Source organism: Heptranchias perlo, unplaced genomic scaffold (assembly GCF_035084215.1).
Source record: "Heptranchias perlo isolate sHepPer1 unplaced genomic scaffold, sHepPer1.hap1 HAP1_SCAFFOLD_292, whole genome shotgun sequence".
Taxonomy (NCBI): domain Eukaryota; kingdom Metazoa; phylum Chordata; class Chondrichthyes; order Hexanchiformes; family Hexanchidae; genus Heptranchias; species Heptranchias perlo.
The window spans coordinates 213,235-233,128 of record NW_027139304.1 but is presented as its reverse complement, the minus strand read 5'-3'; the positions used below and the strand labels follow the sequence as shown (position 1 = coordinate 233,128).

The window sequence follows — 19,894 nt, the reverse complement described above, 5'->3', positions numbered from 1 at the left end:
CTCACTCTGAACCATCAATTACAGACCCTCACTCATCACGCTCCTCACTCTGAACCATCAATTAAAGACCCTCACTCATCACCCTCCTCACTCTGAACCATCAATTACAGACCCTCACACATCTCCCTCCTCACTCTGAACCATCAATTACAGACCCTCACTCATCACCCTCCTCACTCTGAAACATCAATTACAGACCCTCACACATCACCCTCCTCATTCTGAACCATCAATTACAGACCCTCACACATCACCCTCCTCACTGATCCATCAATGACAAACCCTCACACATCACTCTCCTCACTCTGAACCATCAATTACAGACCCTCACACATCACTCTCCTCACTCTGAACCATCAATTACAGACCCTCACTCATCACCCTCCTCACTCTGAACCATCAATTACAGACCCTCACACATCACCCTCCTCACTCAGAACCATCAATTACAGACCCTCACACATCACCCTCCTCACTCTGAACCATCAATTACAGACCCTCACACATCACCCTCCTCACTCTGAACCATCAATTACAGACCCTCACACATCACCCTCCTCACTCTGAACCATCAATTACAGACCCTCACTCATCTCCCTCCTCACTCTGAACCATCAATTACAGACCCTCACACATCTCCCTCCTCAATCTGAACCATCAATTTCAGACCCTCACACATCACCCTCCTCACTCTGAACCATCAATTTCAGACCCTCACACATCTCCCTCCTCACTCTGAACCATCAATTACAGACCCTCACTCATCACTCTCCTCACTCTGAACCATCAATTACAGACCCTCACACATCACTCTCCTCACTCTGAACCATCAATTACAGATCCTCACTCATCACCCTCCTCACTCTGAACCATCAATTACAGATCCTCACTCATCACCCTCCTCATTCTGAACCATCAATTACAGACCCTCACACATTACCCTCCTCACTCTGAACCATCAATTACAGACCCTCACTCATCACCCTCCTCACTCTGAACCATCAATTACAGATCCTCACACATCACCCTCCTCATTCTGAACCATCAATTACAGACCCTCACTCATCACTCTCCTCACTCTGAACCATCAATTACAGACCCTCACACATCACTCTCCTCACTCTGAACCATCAATTACAGACCCTCACACATCTCCCTCCTCACTCTGAACCATCAATTCCAGACCCTCACTCATCACCCTCCTCACTCTGAAACATCAATTGCAGACCCTCACACATCACCCTCCTCACTCTGAACCATCAATTACAGACCCTCACACATCACCCTCCTCACTCTGAACCATCAATTACAGACCCTCACACATCAACCTCCTCACTCTGAACCATCAATTACAGACCCTCACACATCACCCTCCTCACTCTGAACCATCAATTACAGACCCTCACTCATCACTCTCCTCACTCTGAACCATCAATTACAGACCCTCACACATCTCCCTCCTCACTCTGAACCATCAATTACAGATCCTCACACATCACCCTCCTCATTCTGAACCATCAATTACAGACCCTCACACATCACTCTCCTCACTCTGAACCATCAATTACAGACCCTCACTCATCACCCTCCTCACTCTGAACCATCAATTACAGACCCTCACACATTACCCTCCTCACTCTGAACCATCAATTACAGACCCTCACTCATCACCCTCCTCACTCTGAACCATCAATTACAAATCCTCACACATCACCCTCCTCACTGATCCATCAATTACAAACCCTAACACATCACTCTCCTCACTCTGAACCATCAATTACAGACCCTCACACATCACTCTCCTCACTCTGAACCATCAATTACAGACCCTCACTCATCACCCTCCTCACTCTGAACCATCAATTACAGACCCTCACACATCACCCTCCTCACTCAGAACCATCAATTACAGACCCTCACACATCACCCTCCTCACTCTGAACCATCAATTACAGACCCTCACACATCACCCTCCTCACTCTGAACCATCAATTACAGACCCTCACACATCACTCTCCTCACTCTGAACCATCAATTACAGACCCTCACACATCACCCTCCTCACTCTGAACCATCAATTACAGACCCTCACTCATCTCCCTCCTCACTCTGAACCATCAATTACAGACCCTCACACATCTCCCTCCTCAATCTGAACCATCAATTTCAGACCCTCACACATCACCCTCCTCACTCTGAACCATCAATTTCAGACCCTCACACATCTCCCTCCTCACTCTGAACCATCAATTTCAGACCCTCACACATCACCCTCCTCACTCTGAACCATCAATTACACACCCTCACTCATCTCCCTCCTCACTCTGAACCATCAATTACAGACCCTCACACATCTCCCTCCTCAATCTGAACCATCAATTTCAGACCCTCACACATCACCCTCCTCACTCTGAACCATCAATTTCAGACCCTCACACATCTCCCTCCTCACTCTGAACCATCAATTTCAGACCCTCACTCATCTCCCTCCTCACTCTGAACCATCAATTTCAGACCCTCACACATCTCCCTCCTCACTCTGAACCATCAATTACAGACCCTCACACATCACCCTCCTCACTCTGAACCATCAATTACAGACCCTCACACATCTCCCTCCTCAATCTGAACCATCAATTTCAGACCCTCACACATCTCCCTCCTCAATCTGAACCATCAATTACAGATCCTCACTCATCACCCTCCTCACTCTTAACCATCAATTACAGACCCTCACACATCTCCCTCCTCACTCTGAACCATCAATTACAGACCCTCACACATCACTCTCCTCACTGATCCATCAATTACAGACCCTCACACATCACTCTCCTCACAGATCCATCAATTACAGACCCTCACTCATCACCCTCCTCACTGTGAACCTTCAATTACAGACCCTCACTCAACTCCCTCCTCATTCTGAACCATCAATTAAAGACCCTCACACATCACCCTCCTCACTGATCCATCAATTACAGACCCTCACAGATCTCCCTCCTCAATCTGAACCATCAATTACAGATCCTCACACATCACCATCCTCACTCTGAACCATCAATTACAGATCCTCACTCATCACCCTCCTCACTGATCCATCAATTACAGACCCTCACACATCACCCTCCTCACTCTGAACCATCAATTACAGACCCTCACACATCACCCTCCTCACTCTGAACCATCAATTACAGACCCTCACACATCAGCCTCCTCACTCTGAACCATCAATTACAGACCCTCACTCATCTCCCTCCTCACTCTGAACCATCAATTACAGACCCTCACACATCTCCCTCCTCACTCTGAACCATCAATTACAGACCCTCACATATCTCACTCCTCACTCTGAACCATCAATTACAGACCCTCACTCATCACTCTCCTCACTCTGAACCATCAATTACAGACCCTCACACATCACTCTCCTCACTCTGAACCATCAATTACAGACCCTCACACATCACCCTCCTCACTCTGAACCATCAATTACAGACCCTCACACATCACCCTCCTCACTCTGAACCATCAATTACAGAACCTCACTCATCACCCTCCTCACTCTGAACCATCAATTACAGACCCTCACACATCACCCTCCTCACTCTGAACCATCAATTACAGACCCTCACACATCACCCTCCTCACTCTGAACCATCAATTACAGACCCTCACACATCTCCCTCCTCACTCTGAACCATCAATTACAGACCCTCACTCATCACCCTCCTCACTCTGAAACATCAATTGCAGACCCTCACACATCACCCTCCTCACTCTGAACCATCAATTACAGACCCTCACACATCACCCTCCTCACTCTGAACCATCAATTACAGACCCTCACACATCAACCTCCTCACTCTGAACCATCAATTACAGACCCTCACACATCACCCTCCTCACTCTGAACCATCAATTACAGACCCTCACTCATCACTCTCCTCACTCTGAACCATCAATTACAGACCCTCACACATCTCCCTCCTCACTCTGAACCATCAATTACAGATCCTCACACATCACCCTCCTCATTCTGAACCATCAATTACAGACCCTCACACATCACTCTCCTCACTCTGAACCATCAATTACAGACCCTCACTCATCACCCTCCTCACTCTGAACCATCAATTACAGACCCTCACACATTACCCTCCTCACTCTGAACCATCAATTACAGACCCTCACTCATCACCCTCCTCACTCTGAACCATCAATTACAAATCCTCACACATCACTCTCCTCATTCTGAACCATCAATTACAGACCCTCACTCATCTCGCTCCTCACTCTGAACCATCAATTAAAGACCCTCACTCATCACCCTCCTCACTCTGAACCATCAATTACAGACCCTCACACATCTCCCTCCTCACGCTGAACCATCAATTACAGACCCTCACTCATCACCCTCCTCACTCTGAAACATCAATTACAGACCCTCACACATCACCCTCCTCATTCTGAACCATCAATTACAGACCCTCACACATCACCCTCCTCACTGATCCATCAATTACAAACCCTAACACATCACTCTCCTCACTCTGAACCATCAATTACAGACCCTCACACATCACTCTCCTCACTCTGAACCATCAATTACAGACCCTCACTCATCACCCTCCTCACTCTGAACCATCAATTACAGACCCTCACACATCACCCTCCTCACTCAGAACCATCAATTACAGACCCTCACACATCACCCTCCTCACTCTGAACCATCAATTACAGACCCTCACACATCACCCTCCTCACTCTGAACCATCAATTACAGACCCTCACACATCACTCTCCTCACTCTGAACCATCAATTACAGACCCTCACACATCACCCTCCTCACTCTGAACCATCAATTACAGACCCTCACTCATCTCCCTCCTCACTCTGAACCATCAATTACAGACCCTCACACATCTCCCTCCTCAATCTGAACCATCAATTTCAGACCCTCACACATCACCCTCCTCACTCTGAACCATCAATTTCAGACCCTCACACATCTCCCTCCTCACTCTGAACCATCAATTTCAGACCCTCACACATCACCCTCCTCACTCTGAACCATCAATTACACACCCTCACTCATCTCCCTCCTCACTCTGAACCATCAATTACAGACCCTCACACATCTCCCTCCTCAATCTGAACCATCAATTTCAGACCCTCACACATCACCCTCCTCACTCTGAACCATCAATTTCAGACCCTCACACATCTCCCTCCTCACTATGAACCATCAATTTCAGACCCTCACTCATCTCCCTCCTCACTCTGAACCATCAATTTCAGACCCTCACACATCTCCCTCCTCACTCTGAACCATCAATTACAGACCCTCACACATCACCCTCCTCACTCTGAACCATCAATTACAGACCCTCACACATCTCCCTCCTCAATCTGAACCATCAATTTCAGACCCTCACACATCTCCCTCCTCAATCTGAACCATCAATTACAGATCCTCACTCATCACCCTCCTCACTCTTAACCATCAATTACAGACCCTCACTCATCACCCTCCTCACTCTGAACCATCAATTACAGACCCTCACACATCTCCCTCCTCAATCTGAACCATCAATTACAGATACTCACACATCACCCTCCTCACTGATCCATCAATTACAGACCCTCACACATCACTCTCCTCACTGATCCATCAATTACAGACCATCACACATCACTCTCCTCACAGATCCATCAATTACAGACCCTCACTCATCACCCTCCTCACTGTGAACCTTCAATTACAGACCCTCACTCATCACCCTCCTCATTCTGAACCATCAATTACAGACCCTCACACATCACCCTCCTCACTGATCCATCAATTACAGACCCTCACAGATCTCCCTCCTCAATCTGAACCATCAATTACAGATCCTCACACATCACCATCCTCACTCTGAACCATCAATTACAGATCCTCACTCATCACCCTCCTCACTGATCCATCAATTACAGACCCTCACACATCACCCTCCTCACTCTGAACCATCAATTACAGACCCTCACACATCACCCTCCTCACTCTGAACCATCAATTACAGACCCTCACACATCAGCCTCCTCACTCTGAACCATCAATTACAGACCCTCACTCATCTCCCTCCTCACTCTGAACCATCAATTACAGACCCTCACACATCTCCCTCCTCACTCTGAACCATCAATTACAGACCCTCACATATCTCACTCCTCACTCTGAACCATCAATTACAGACCCTCATACATCACTCTCCTCACTCTGAACCATCAATTACAGACCCTCACACATCACCCTCCTCACTCTGAACCATCAATTACAGACCCTCACACATCACCCTCCTCACTCTGAACCATCAATTACAGAACCTCACTCATCACCCTCCTCACTCTGAACCATCAATTACAGACCCTCACACATCACCCTCCTCACTCTGAACCATCAATTACAGACCCTCACACATCACCCTCCTCACTCTGAACCATCAATTACAGACCCTCACACATCACCCTCCTCACTCTGAACCATCAGTTACAGACCCTCACACATCTCCCTCCTCACTCTGAACCATCAATTACAGACCCTCACACATCACCCTCCTCACTCTGAACCATCAATTACAGACCCTCACACATCACCCTCCTCACTCTGAACCATCAATTACAGACCCTCACACATCACCCTCCTCACTCTGAACCATCAATTACAGACCCTCACACATCTCCCTCCTCACTCTGAACCATCAATTACAGACCCTCACACATCTCCCTCCTCACTCTGAACCATCAATTACAGACCCTCACACATCACCCTCCTCACTCTGAACCATCAATTACAGACCCTCACTCATCTCCCTCCTCATTCTGAACCATCAATTACAGACCCTCACACATCACTCTCCTCACTCTGAACCATCAATTACAGACCCTCACACATCACCCTCCTCACTCTGAACCATCAATTACAGACCCTCACACATCACCCTCCTCACTCTGAACCATCAATTACAGACCCTCACACATCACCCTCCTCACTCTGAACCATCAATTACAGACCCTCACACATCACTCTCCTCACTCTGAACCATCAATTACAGACCCTCACACATCACACTCCTCACTCTGAACCATCAATTACAGACCCTCACACATCACCCTCCTCACTCTGAACCATCAATTACAGAACCTCACTCATCACCCTCCTCACTCTGAACCATCAATTACAGACCCTCACACATCACCCTCCTCACTCTGAACCATCAATTACAGACCCTCACACATCACCCTCCTCACTCTGAACCATCAATTACAGACCCTCACACATCTCCCTCCTCACTTTGAACCATCAATTACAGACCCTCACTCATCACCCTCCTCACTCGGAACCATCAATTACAGACCATCACACATCACCCTCCTCACTCTGAACCATCAATTACAGATCCTCACACATCACCCTCCTCATTCTGAACCATCAATTACAGACCCTCACACATCACTCTCCTCACTCTGAACCATCAATTACAGACCCTCACACATCACCCTCCTCACTCTGAACCATCAATTACAGACCCTCACACATCACTCTCCTCACTCTGAACCATCAATTACAGATCCTCACTCATCTCCCTCCTCACTCTGAACCATCAATTACAGATCCTCACACATCACCCTCCTCATTCTGAACCATCAATTACAGACCCTCACACATCACCCTCCTCACTCTGAACCATCAATTACAGATCCTCACTCATCTCCCTCCTCACTCTGAACCATCAATTACAGATCCTCACTCATCACCCTCCTCACTCGGAACCATCAATTACAGACCCTCACTCATCACCCTCCTCACTCTGAACCATCAATTACAGACCCTCACACATCACCCTCCTCACTCTGAACCATCAATTACAGATCCTCACACATCACCCTCCTCACTCTGAACCATCAATTACAGACCCTCACACATCACCCTCCTCATTCTGAACCATCAATTACAGACCCTCACACATCACCCTCCTCATTCTGAACCATCAATTACAGACCCTCACACATCACCCTCCTCACTCTGAACCATCAATTACAGACCCTCACTCATCACCCTCCTCACTCTGAACCATCAATTACAGACCCTCACACATCACCCTCCTCACTCTGAACCATCAATTACAGACCCTCACACATCACCCTCCTCACTCTGAACCATCAATTACAGACCCTTACTCATCACCCTCCTCACTCTGAACCATCAATTACAGACCCTCACACATCACCCTCCTCACTCTGATCCATCAATTACAGACCCTCACACATCACCCTCCTCACTCTGAACCATCAATTACAGACCCTCACTCATCACTCTCCTCACTCTGAACCATCAATTACAGACCCTCACACATCACCCTCCTCACTCTGAACCATCAATTACAGACCCTCACACATCACCCTCCTCACTCTGAACCATCAATTACAGACCCTCACACATCACCCTCCTCACTCTGATCCATCAATTACAGACCCTCACTCATCACTCTCCTCACTCTGAACCATCAATTACAGACCCTCACTCATCACCCTCCTCACTCTGAACCATCAATTACAGACCCTCACACATCACTCTCCTCACTCTGAACCATCAATTACAGACCCTCACACATCACCCTCCTCACTCTGAACCATCAATTACAGACCCTCACACATCTCCCTCCTCACTCTGAACCATCAATTACAGACCCTCACATATCACTCTCCTCACTCTGAACCATCAATTACAGACCCTCACACATCACCCTCCTCACTCTGAACCATCAATTACAGACCCTCACACATCTCCCTCCTCACTCTGAACCATCAATTACAGACCCTCACACATCTCCCTCCTCACTCTGAACCATCAATTACAGACCCTCACACATCACCCTCCTCACTCTGAACCATCAATTACAGATCCTCACACATCTCCCTCCTCACTCTGAACCATCAATTACAGACCCTCACACATCTCCCTCCTCACTCTGAACCATCAATTACAGACCCTCACACATCTCCCTCCTCACTCTGAACCATCAATTACAGACCCTCACACATCACTCTCCTCACTCTGAACCATCAATTACAGACCCTCACACATCTCCCTCCTCACTCTGAACCATCAATTACAGACCCTCACACATCACTCTCCTCACTCTGAACCATCAATTACAGACCCTCACACATCACCCTCCTCGCTCTGAACCGTCAATTACAGACCCTCACTCATCACCCTCCTCAATCTGAACCATCAATTACAGACCGTCACTCATCACTCTCCTCACTCTGAACCATCAATTACAGACCCTCACACATCACTCTCCTCACTCTGAACCATCAATTACAGATCCTCACACATCACCCTCCTCACTCTGAACCATCAATTACAGACCCTCACTCATCACTCTCCTCACTCTGAACCATCAATTACAGACCCTCACACATCACCCTCCTCACTCTGAACCATCAATTACAGACCCTCACACATCTCCCTCCTCACTCTGAACCATCAATTACAGATCCTCAAACATCACCCTCCTCACTCTGAACCATCAATTACAGACCCTCACACATCTCCCTCCTCACTCTGAACCATCAATTACAGACCCTCACACATCACCCTCCTCACTCTGAACCATCAATTACAGACCCTCACACATCACCCTCCTCACTCTGAACCATCAATTACAGACCCTCACTCATCACCCTCCTCACTCTGAACCATCAATTACAGACCCTCACTCATCACCCTCCTCACTCTGAACCATCAATTACAGACCCTCACACATCACCCTCCTCACTCTGAACCATAAATTACAGACCCTCACTCATCACCCTCCTCACTCTGAACCATCAATTACAGACCCTCACACATCACTCTCCTCACTCTGATCCATCAATTACAGATCCTCACACATCACTCTCCTCACTCTGAACCATCAATTACAGACCCTCACACATCTCCCTCCTCACTCTGAACCATCAATTACAGATCCTCACTCATCACCCTCCTCACTCTGAACCATCAATTACAGACCCTCACTCATCACCCTCCTCACTCTGAACCATCAATTACAGATCCTCACACATCTCCCTCCTCACTGATCCATCAATTACAGACCCTCACTCATCACCCTCCTCACTCTGAACCATCAATTACAGACCCTCACTCATCACCCTCCTCACTCTGAACCATCAATTACAGACCCTCACACATCTCCCTCCTCACTCTGAACCATCAATTACAGACCCTCACACATCACCCTCCTCACTCTGAACCATCAATTACAGATCCTCACACATCACCCTCCTCACTCTGAACCATCAATTACAGACCCTCACACATCTCCCTCCTCACTCTGAACCATCAATTACAGATCCTCACTCATCACCATCCTCACTCTGAACCATCAATTACAGACCCTCACTCATCACTCTCCTCACTCTGAACCATCAATTACAGACCCTCACTCATCACTCTCCTCACTCTGAACCATCAATTACAGACCCTCACACATCTCCCTCCTCACTCTGAACCATCAATTACAGACCCTCACTCATCACTCTCCTCACTCTGAACCATCAATTACAGATCCTCACACATCTCCCTCCTCACTCTGAACCATCAATTACAGACCCTCACTCATCACTCTCCTCACTCTGAACCATCAATTACAGACCCTCACACATCACCCTCCTCACTCTGAACCATCAATTACAGATCCTCACACATCTCCCTCCTCACTCTGAACCATCAATTACAGACCCTCACACATCTCCCTCCTCACTCTGAACCATCAATTACAGACCCTCACTCATCACCCTCCTCACTCTGAACCATCAATTACAGACCCTCACACATCACCCTCCTCACTCTGAACCATCAATTACAGACCCTCACACATCACCGTCCTCACTCTGAACCATCAATTACAGACCCTCACACATCACCGTCCTCACTCTGAAGCATCAATTACAGACCCTCACACATCACCCTCCTCACTCTGAACCATCAATTACAGACCCTCACACATCACTCTCCTCACTCTGAACCATCAATTACAGACCCTCACACATCACCCTCCTCACTCTGAACCATCAATTACAGACCCTCACACATCACTCTCCTCACTCTGAACCATCAATTACAGATCCTCACTCATCTCCCTCCTCACTCTGAACCATCAATTACAGACCCTCACTCATCTCCCTCCTCACTCTGAACCATCAATTACAGACCCTCACTCATCACTCTCCTCACTCTGAACCATCAATTGCAGACCCTCACACATCACCCTCCTCACTCTGAACCATCAATTACAGACCCTCACACATCACTCTCCTCACTCTGAACCATCAATTACAGACCCTCACACATCACCCTCCTCACTCTGAACCATCAATTACAGACCCTCACACATCTCCCTCCTCACTCTGAACCATCAATTACAGACCCTCACATATCACTCTCCTCACTCTGAACCATCAATTACAGACCCTCACACATCACCCTCCTCACTCTGAACCATCAATTACAGACCCTCACACATCTCCCTCCTCACTCTGAACCATCAATTACAGACCCTCACACATCTCCCTCCTCACTCTGAACCATCAATTACAGACCCTCACACATCACCCTCCTCACTCTGAACCATCAATTACAGATCCTCACACATCTCCCTCCTCACTCTGAACCATCAATTACAGACCCTCACACATCTCCCTCCTCACTCTGAACCATCAATTACAGACCCTCACACATCTCCCTCCTCACTCTGAACCATCAATTACAGACCCTCACACATCACTCTCCTCACTCTGAACCATCAATTACAGACCCTCACACATCACCCTCCTCACTCTGAACCATCAATTACAGACCCTCACACATCACTCTCCTCACTCTGAACCATCAATTACAGACCCTCACACATCACCCTCCTCGCTCTGAACCGTCAATTACAGACCCTCACTCATCACCCTCCTCAATCTGAACCATCAATTACAGACCGTCACTCATCACTCTCCTCACTCTGAACCATCAATTACAGACCCTCACACATCACTCTCCTCACTCTGAACCATCAATTACAGATCCTCACACATCACCCTCCTCACTCTGAACCATCAATTACAGACCCTCACTCATCACTCTCCTCACTCTGAACCATCAATTACAGACCCTCACACATCACCCTCCTCACTCTGAACCATCAATTACAGACCCTCACACATCTCCCTCCTCACTCTGAACCATCAATTACAGATCCTCAAACATCACCCTCCTCACTCTGAACCATCAATTACAGACCCTCACACATCTCCCTCCTCACTCTGAACCATCAATTACAGACCCTCACACATCACCCTCCTCACTCTGAACCATCAATTACAGACCCTCACACATCACCCTCCTCACTCTGAACCATCAATTACAGACCCTCACTCATCACCCTCCTCACTCTGAACCATCAATTACAGACCCTCACTCATCACCCTCCTCACTCTGAACCATCAATTACAGACCCTCACACATCACCCTCCTCACTCTGAACCATAAATTACAGACCCTCACTCATCACCCTCCTCACTCTGAACCATCAATTACAGACCCTCACACATCACTCTCCTCACTCTGATCCATCAATTACAGATCCTCACACATCACTCTCCTCACTCTGAACCATCAATTACAGACCCTCACACATCTCCCTCCTCACTCTGAACCATCAATTACAGATCCTCACTCATCACCCTCCTCACTCTGAACCATCAATTACAGACCCTCACTCATCACCCTCCTCACTCTGAACCATCAATTACAGATCCTCACACATCTCCCTCCTCACTGATCCATCAATTACAGACCCTCACTCATCACCCTCCTCACTCTGAACCATCAATTACAGACCCTCACTCATCACCCTCCTCACTCTGAACCATCAATTACAGACCCTCACACATCTCCCTCCTCACTCTGAACCATCAATTACAGACCCTCACACATCACCCTCCTCACTCTGAACCATCAATTACAGATCCTCACACATCACCCTCCTCACTCTGAACCATCAATTACAGACCCTCACACATCTCCCTCCTCACTCTGAACCATCAATTACAGATCCTCACTCATCACCATCCTCACTCTGAACCATCAATTACAGACCCTCACTCATCACTCTCCTCACTCTGAACCATCAATTACAGACCCTCACTCATCACTCTCCTCACTCTGAACCATCAATTACAGACCCTCACACATCTCCCTCCTCACTCTGAACCATCAATTACAGACCCTCACTCATCACTCTCCTCACTCTGAACCATCAATTACAGACCCTCACACATCTCCCTCCTCACTCTGAACCATCAATTACAGACCCTCACTCATCACCCTCCTCACTCTGAACCATCAATTACAGACCCTCACACATCACCCTCCTCACTCTGAACCATCAATTACAGACCCTCACACATCACCGTCCTCACTCTGAACCATCAATTACAGACCCTCACACATCACCGTCCTCACTCTGAAGCATCAATTACAGACCCTCACACATCACCCTCCTCACTCTGAACCATCAATTACAGACCCTCACACATCACCCTCCTCACTCTGAACCATCAATTACAGACCCTCACACATCACTCTCCTCACTCTGAACCATCAATTACAGATCCTCACTCATCTCCCTCCTCACTCTGAACCATCAATTACAGACCCTCACTCATCACTCTCCTCACTCTGAACCATCAATTACAGACCCTCACACATCACCCTCCTCACTCTGAACCATCAATTACCGACCCTCACACATCACTCTCCTCACTCTGAACCATCAATTACAGATCCTCACACATCTCCCTCCTCACTCTGAACCATCAATTACAGATCCTCACACATCTCCCTCCTCACTCTGAACCATCAATTACAGACCCTCACACATCACCCTCCTCACTCTGAACCATCAATTACAGATCCTCACACATCACTCTCCTCACTCTGAACCATCAATTACAGACCCTCACACATCACCCTCCTCACTCTGAACCATCAATTACAGACCCTCACACATCACCGTCCTCACTCTGAACCATCAATTACAGACCCTCACACATCACCCTCCTCACTCTGAACCATCAATTACAGATCCTCACACATCACCCTCCTCACTCTGAACCATCAATTACAGACCCTCACACATCACTCTCCTCACTCTGAACCATCAATTACAGACCCTCACACATCACCCTCCTCACTCTGAACCATCAATTACAGACCCTCACACATCACCCTCCTCACTCTGAACCATCAATTACAGACCCTCACACATCACCCTCCTCACTCTGAACCATCAATTAGAGATCCTCACACATCACTCTCCTCACTCTGAACCATCAATTACAGATCCTCACACATCACCCTCCTCACTCTGAACCATCAATTACAGATCCTCACACATCACCCTCCTCACTCTGAACCATCAATTACAGACCCTCACACATCTCCCTCCTCACTCTGAACCATCAATTACAGACCCTCACACATCACCCTTCTCACTCTGAACCATCAATTACAGACCCTCACACATCTCCCTCCTCACTCTGAAGCCTTTTTCCGTCGAACTCTTCACCATGCTCCCACTCTCTCCATCTTCAATACTGTCCTCAGAGGGGTCACATGGAGCAGGGCTTCAGTCACCTTCATTAAACAGCTCCATCTCCTGCTGGGGGTGCACTATTTCACCGTAAAGCACTTTGAGGAATGTTCTTCTGTGAAACAACTGGAAATGGGCCTGAGGCCTTCAGTCAGTGTGCCAACACTTGGAGAGCAAAATCGATGCAGACGACCCACCTTCACTCAATCTGAATGGCACACATCCAGCTGCTGACAGACCGAGGAGAGCACCTTTGTCCTCAATACCACTCTAGGGTTAACAAGAATGCTTCTGGCCACTGCATTCTCTGGTATTCGAACAATAAAAGTAAATCCCACCTCAGGTGGACACAGGTTGGAATCACTGCCACTGGGGCTTAGAGTGCGACTGGGGAGAGAGGGGCACAGAACTGGCTCCCTCAGAAACTGGACTCAGTTTGGAACGGCAGTGAGGGAAGAGACCAGTGGAGAATGATCGGGACAGAATCTGAAAGAGGCTCTTCGGAGTGGGGAAGAAAGGGGAATTAACAGAGAGAATGAGGAGGGAGAGTGTCACCATTAACTGAGGAGGAGAGGGGAGAGTGGGGAGTTGGATGGGGTACAGTGTGTGTGTGTGTGAGAGGGTGGGGAGTTGGATGGGGTACAGTGTGTGTGTGTGTGAGAGGGTGGGGAGTTGGATGGGGTACAGTGTGTGTGTTAGAGCTCTTGAAAGGCATCCAAACTTTGGAAGAGTATTTAAAGAAAATGTCGGACACTTAGTGATGATGGAGGATGGAGGGGGTCTCATTGTGGGGGACGATGGAGGGGGTCTCATTGTGGGGGACGATGGAGGGGGTCCCATTGTGGGGGACGATGGAGGGAGTCTCATTGTGGGGGACGATGGAGGGGGTCCCATTGTGGGGGACGATGGAGGGGGTCCCATTGTGGGGGACGATGGAGGGGGTCCCATTGTGGGGGACGATGGAGGGGGTCCCATTGTGGGGGACGATTGAGGGGTTCTCATTGTGGGGGACGATGGAGGGGGTCCCATTGTGGGGGACGATGGAGGGGGTCTCATTGTGGGGGACGATGGAGGGGGTCCCATTGTGGGGGACGATGGAGGGGGTCTCATTGTGGGGGACGATGGAGGGGGTCCCATTGTGGGGGACGATGGAGGGGGTCCCATTGTGGGGGACGATTGAGGGGGTCCCATTGTGGGGGACGATTGAGGGGGTCTAATTGTGGGGGACGATGGAGGGGGTCTCATTGTGGGGGACGATTGAGGGGGTCCCATTGTGGGGGACGATGGAGGGGGTCTCATTGTGGGGGATGATGGAGGGGGTCTCATTGTGGGGGACGATTGAGGGGGTCCCATTGTGGGGGACGATTGAGGGGGTCTCATTGTGGGGGACGATGGAGGGGGTCCCATTGTGGGGGACGATTGAGGGGGTCTCATTGTGGGGGACGATGGAGGGGGTCCCATTGTGGGGGACGATTGAGGGGGTCTCATTGTGGGGGACGATGGAGGGGGTCTCATTGTGGGGGACGATTGAGGGGGTCTCATTGTGGGGGATGATGGAGGGGGTCTCATTGTGGGGGACGATGGAGGGGGTCTCATTGTGGGGGATGATGGAGGGGGTCTCATTGTGGGGGACGATGGAGGGGGTCCCATTGTGGGGGACGATGGAGGGGGTCCCATTGTGGGGGATGATGGAGGGGGTCTCATTGTGGGGGACGATGGAGGGGGTCTCATTGTGGGGGATGATGGAGGGGGTCTCATTGTGGGGGACGATGGAGGGGGTCCCATTGTGGGGGACGATGGAGGGGGTCCCATTGTGGGGGACGATTGAGGGGGTCTCATTGTGGGGGACGATGGAGGGGGTCCCATTGTGGGGGACGATTGAGGGGGTCTCATTGTGGGGGACGATGGAGGGGGTCTCATTGTGGGGGACGATGGAGGGGGTCCCATTGTGGGGGACGATGGAGGGGGTCCCATTGTGGGGGATGGGTTCTGGCAGAATTATTAAATAAATATTTACACCAGTTTTTACAAATAATGTGACGGTGAGAGTGTAGACATACAAGAGGATGTGGAACAATTGTTGGAGATAACAGGAGGGAACAAATTATTTCTAAAAGAATTTGTGAAATCCAGGTTGGATAATTCACTGGACGCTGATGGCTGCACCTTCGGCTGTTTGTCGAGTGATCGGATGTCAGGGCCTTGGAGAGGGTGCGGAGGAGATTTACTAGAATGGTACCAGGGATGAGGGACTTCAGTAATGGGGTACTGGAGAAGCTGGAGTTGTTCTCGTTCGAGTGGAGAGGATTAAGGGGAGATTTGATCGAGGTGATCAAAATCATGAGGGGTTTTGATAGAGTAAATAAGGAGAAACTGTTTCCAGTGGCAGAAGGGTCAGTAACCAGAGGACACAGATTTAAGATAATTGGTAAATAAGGGGGAGAGAAGGAAGAGAAAAATTAACGCAGTGAGTTGCAATGCTCAGGAATGCACTGCCTGAAAGGGCAGTGGAATCAGATTCAATCATAACTTTCAAAATTGAATTGGATAAATACTTAAGAAGGAGAAAATTTGCAGGACTATGAGGAAAGAGCGGGGAGTGGGACTAATTGGATAGCTCATTCAAAGAGCCGGCACAGGCACGATGGGCTGAATGGCCTCCTCCTGTGCTGTATGATTCTATAGGAGATATAGCAGGGGGTCTAGCCAATGTAACTGTTTAGGACGAGAAGGATAAACCAGGTAACTATAGACATTTAATCTAACGTCAGTTGTGGGAAAAATCTGAAAATCCATAATTTGAGAGCAAATTAGTGAGTGTTTAGAAAGACACGGGAGGAGCAGGGGCAGCAGGCTCGGACTGGTTTAAGCCAAGTGGTGTTTGACAAATTGAACAGGGTTTAATGAAGAAGCGATTGTGTGGGTGAATGGAGAGTTGTGCTTGTGGTGTGTATGGATTTTCAGAAGGTGTTAGGTACGGTGGCCCACAAGAGGCTTGTTACAAAAATTCTGGCACGTGGGACATGAGGGGACAGAGCAGCGGAGGTGGATGGTCCCTGTGGGAGAGGAGAGAGGGAGGTGGAGAGCCCCAGCAAAAAAGCAACATCATACCTTCTTGGTCCATAATATTATCTCCTGCTCAGAGAACGTGTCGTAGCTTTCAGCAAAGGCTGCACGCAGCTGCTTCTGGATCAAGGAGATGGTGATCTGAGCCAAGGGCAGGTCAGCCACATTCGCCAGGACATTAGCCACTCGTCCGGACCCCTCCACGATCACACACGGTGTCCCATTGCTGACGGCATTGTAAATTGTCTGCAAAACAAACATCATCACAAAACAGAAAACACAACGAGCAGGTGCCCATTGGCCACAAGCCTCTCCTCCATTTCTGGACCTCAGCACACTCACGATGACTTCCACCAAGGCCTGACGATGGGATGGCCCAGGTCCCTGTTCCTGGACACGGTGCTGTGGCCCTCGCTGAGAAGGGTGGGGACAAAGGCTGAGGGAGATTGATGCTCTCTCAGGGTTCAATATCTGACGCGCTGACTGAGTGAGCATGGAAAAGGAGGCTGTTTGTGCCTGAGGAATTGTACCTCAGCATGAGGCCTTCAGGAGAGGAGGAACTTCAAGTAAAATCAATACAGCAGCACACGAAATACTGCAATAAACAGACCGTAAAATCAATACAGCAGCACAATAAATACTGTACTAAACACACAGTAAAATAAATACACCAGCACACTAAATACTGTACTAAACACACCGTAAAATCAATACAGCAGCACAATAAATACTGTACTAAACACACAGTAAAATAAATACACCAGCACACTAAATACTATACTAAACACACCGTAAAATCAATACAGCAGCACACTAAATACTGTACTAAACACACCGTAAAATCAATACAGCAGCACACTAAATACTGTACTAAACAGACCATCAAATCAACAGAGCAGCACACTAAATACTGTACTAAACACATCAAATAAATACAGCAGCACACTAAATACTGCACTAAACACACCATAAAATAAATACAGCAGCACACGAAATAATGCACGAAACAGACCATTAAATAAATACAGCAGCACACGAAATAATGCACTAAACAGACCATTAAATAAATAAAGCAGCACACTAAATACTGCACTGAACAGACAATCAAATAAATACAGCAGCACACTAAATACTGTACTAAACATACCATCAAATAAATACAGCAGCACAATAAATACTGTACTAAACAGACCATCAAATAAATACAGCAGCACACTAAATACAGTACTGAACAGACCAAATAAATACAGCAGCACACTAAATACTGTACTAAACATACCATCAAATAAATACAGCAGCACAATAAATACTGTACTAAACAGACCATCAAATAAATACAGCAGCACACTAAATACAGTACTGAACAGACCAAATAAATACAGCAGCACACTAAATACTGTACTAAACATACCATCAAATAAATACAGCAGCACAATAAATACTGTACTGAACAGACCAAATAAATACAGCAGCACACTAAATACTGTACTAAACAGACCATCAAATAAATACAGCAGCACATGAAATACTGTACTAAACAGACTGTAAAATTTCTACAGCAGCACACTAAATACTGTACTAAACAGACCATCAAATAAATACAGCAGCACACTAAATACTGTACTAAACAGACCATCAAATATACACAGCAGCACACTAAATACTGTACTAAACAGACGCTCAAATAAATACAGCAGCACACTAAATACTGTACTAAACATATCAAATAAATACAGCAGCACACTAAATACTGTACTAAACAGACCATCAAATAAATACAGCAGCACAATAAATACTGTACTAAACAGACCATCAAATAAATACAGCAGCACACTAAATACTGTACTAAACATAACATCAAATAATTAGAGCAGCACACCAAATACTGTACTAAACATACCAAATAAATACAGCAGCACACCAAATACTGTACTAAACAGACCATCAAATAAATACAGCAGCACAATAAATACTGTACTAAACAGACCATTAAATAAATACAGCAGCACACTAAATACTGTACGAAACATACCATCAAATAAATACAGCAGCACACTAAATACTGTATTAAACTGACCATCAAATAAATACAGCAGCACACTAAATACTGTACTAAACAGACCATCAAATAAAT

General features: G+C 47.5%; 1 protein-coding gene across 1 annotated transcript in view; it reads right to left on the bottom strand.

Moving 5' to 3' along the window:
* trpm2 (transient receptor potential cation channel, subfamily M, member 2) overlaps positions 1–19,894 on the bottom strand; it is a gene marked incomplete at its 3' end in the record, with an annotated part of 195,380 nt that overhangs the window by 113,989 nt on the left and 61,497 nt on the right. Inside the window, exon 7 of the mRNA XM_067978459.1 lies at positions 17,806–18,006. Within this exon, the coding sequence (XP_067834560.1) occupies positions 17,806–18,006 (201 nt within the window). The remainder of the gene's footprint in view (positions 1–17,805; positions 18,007–19,894) is intronic.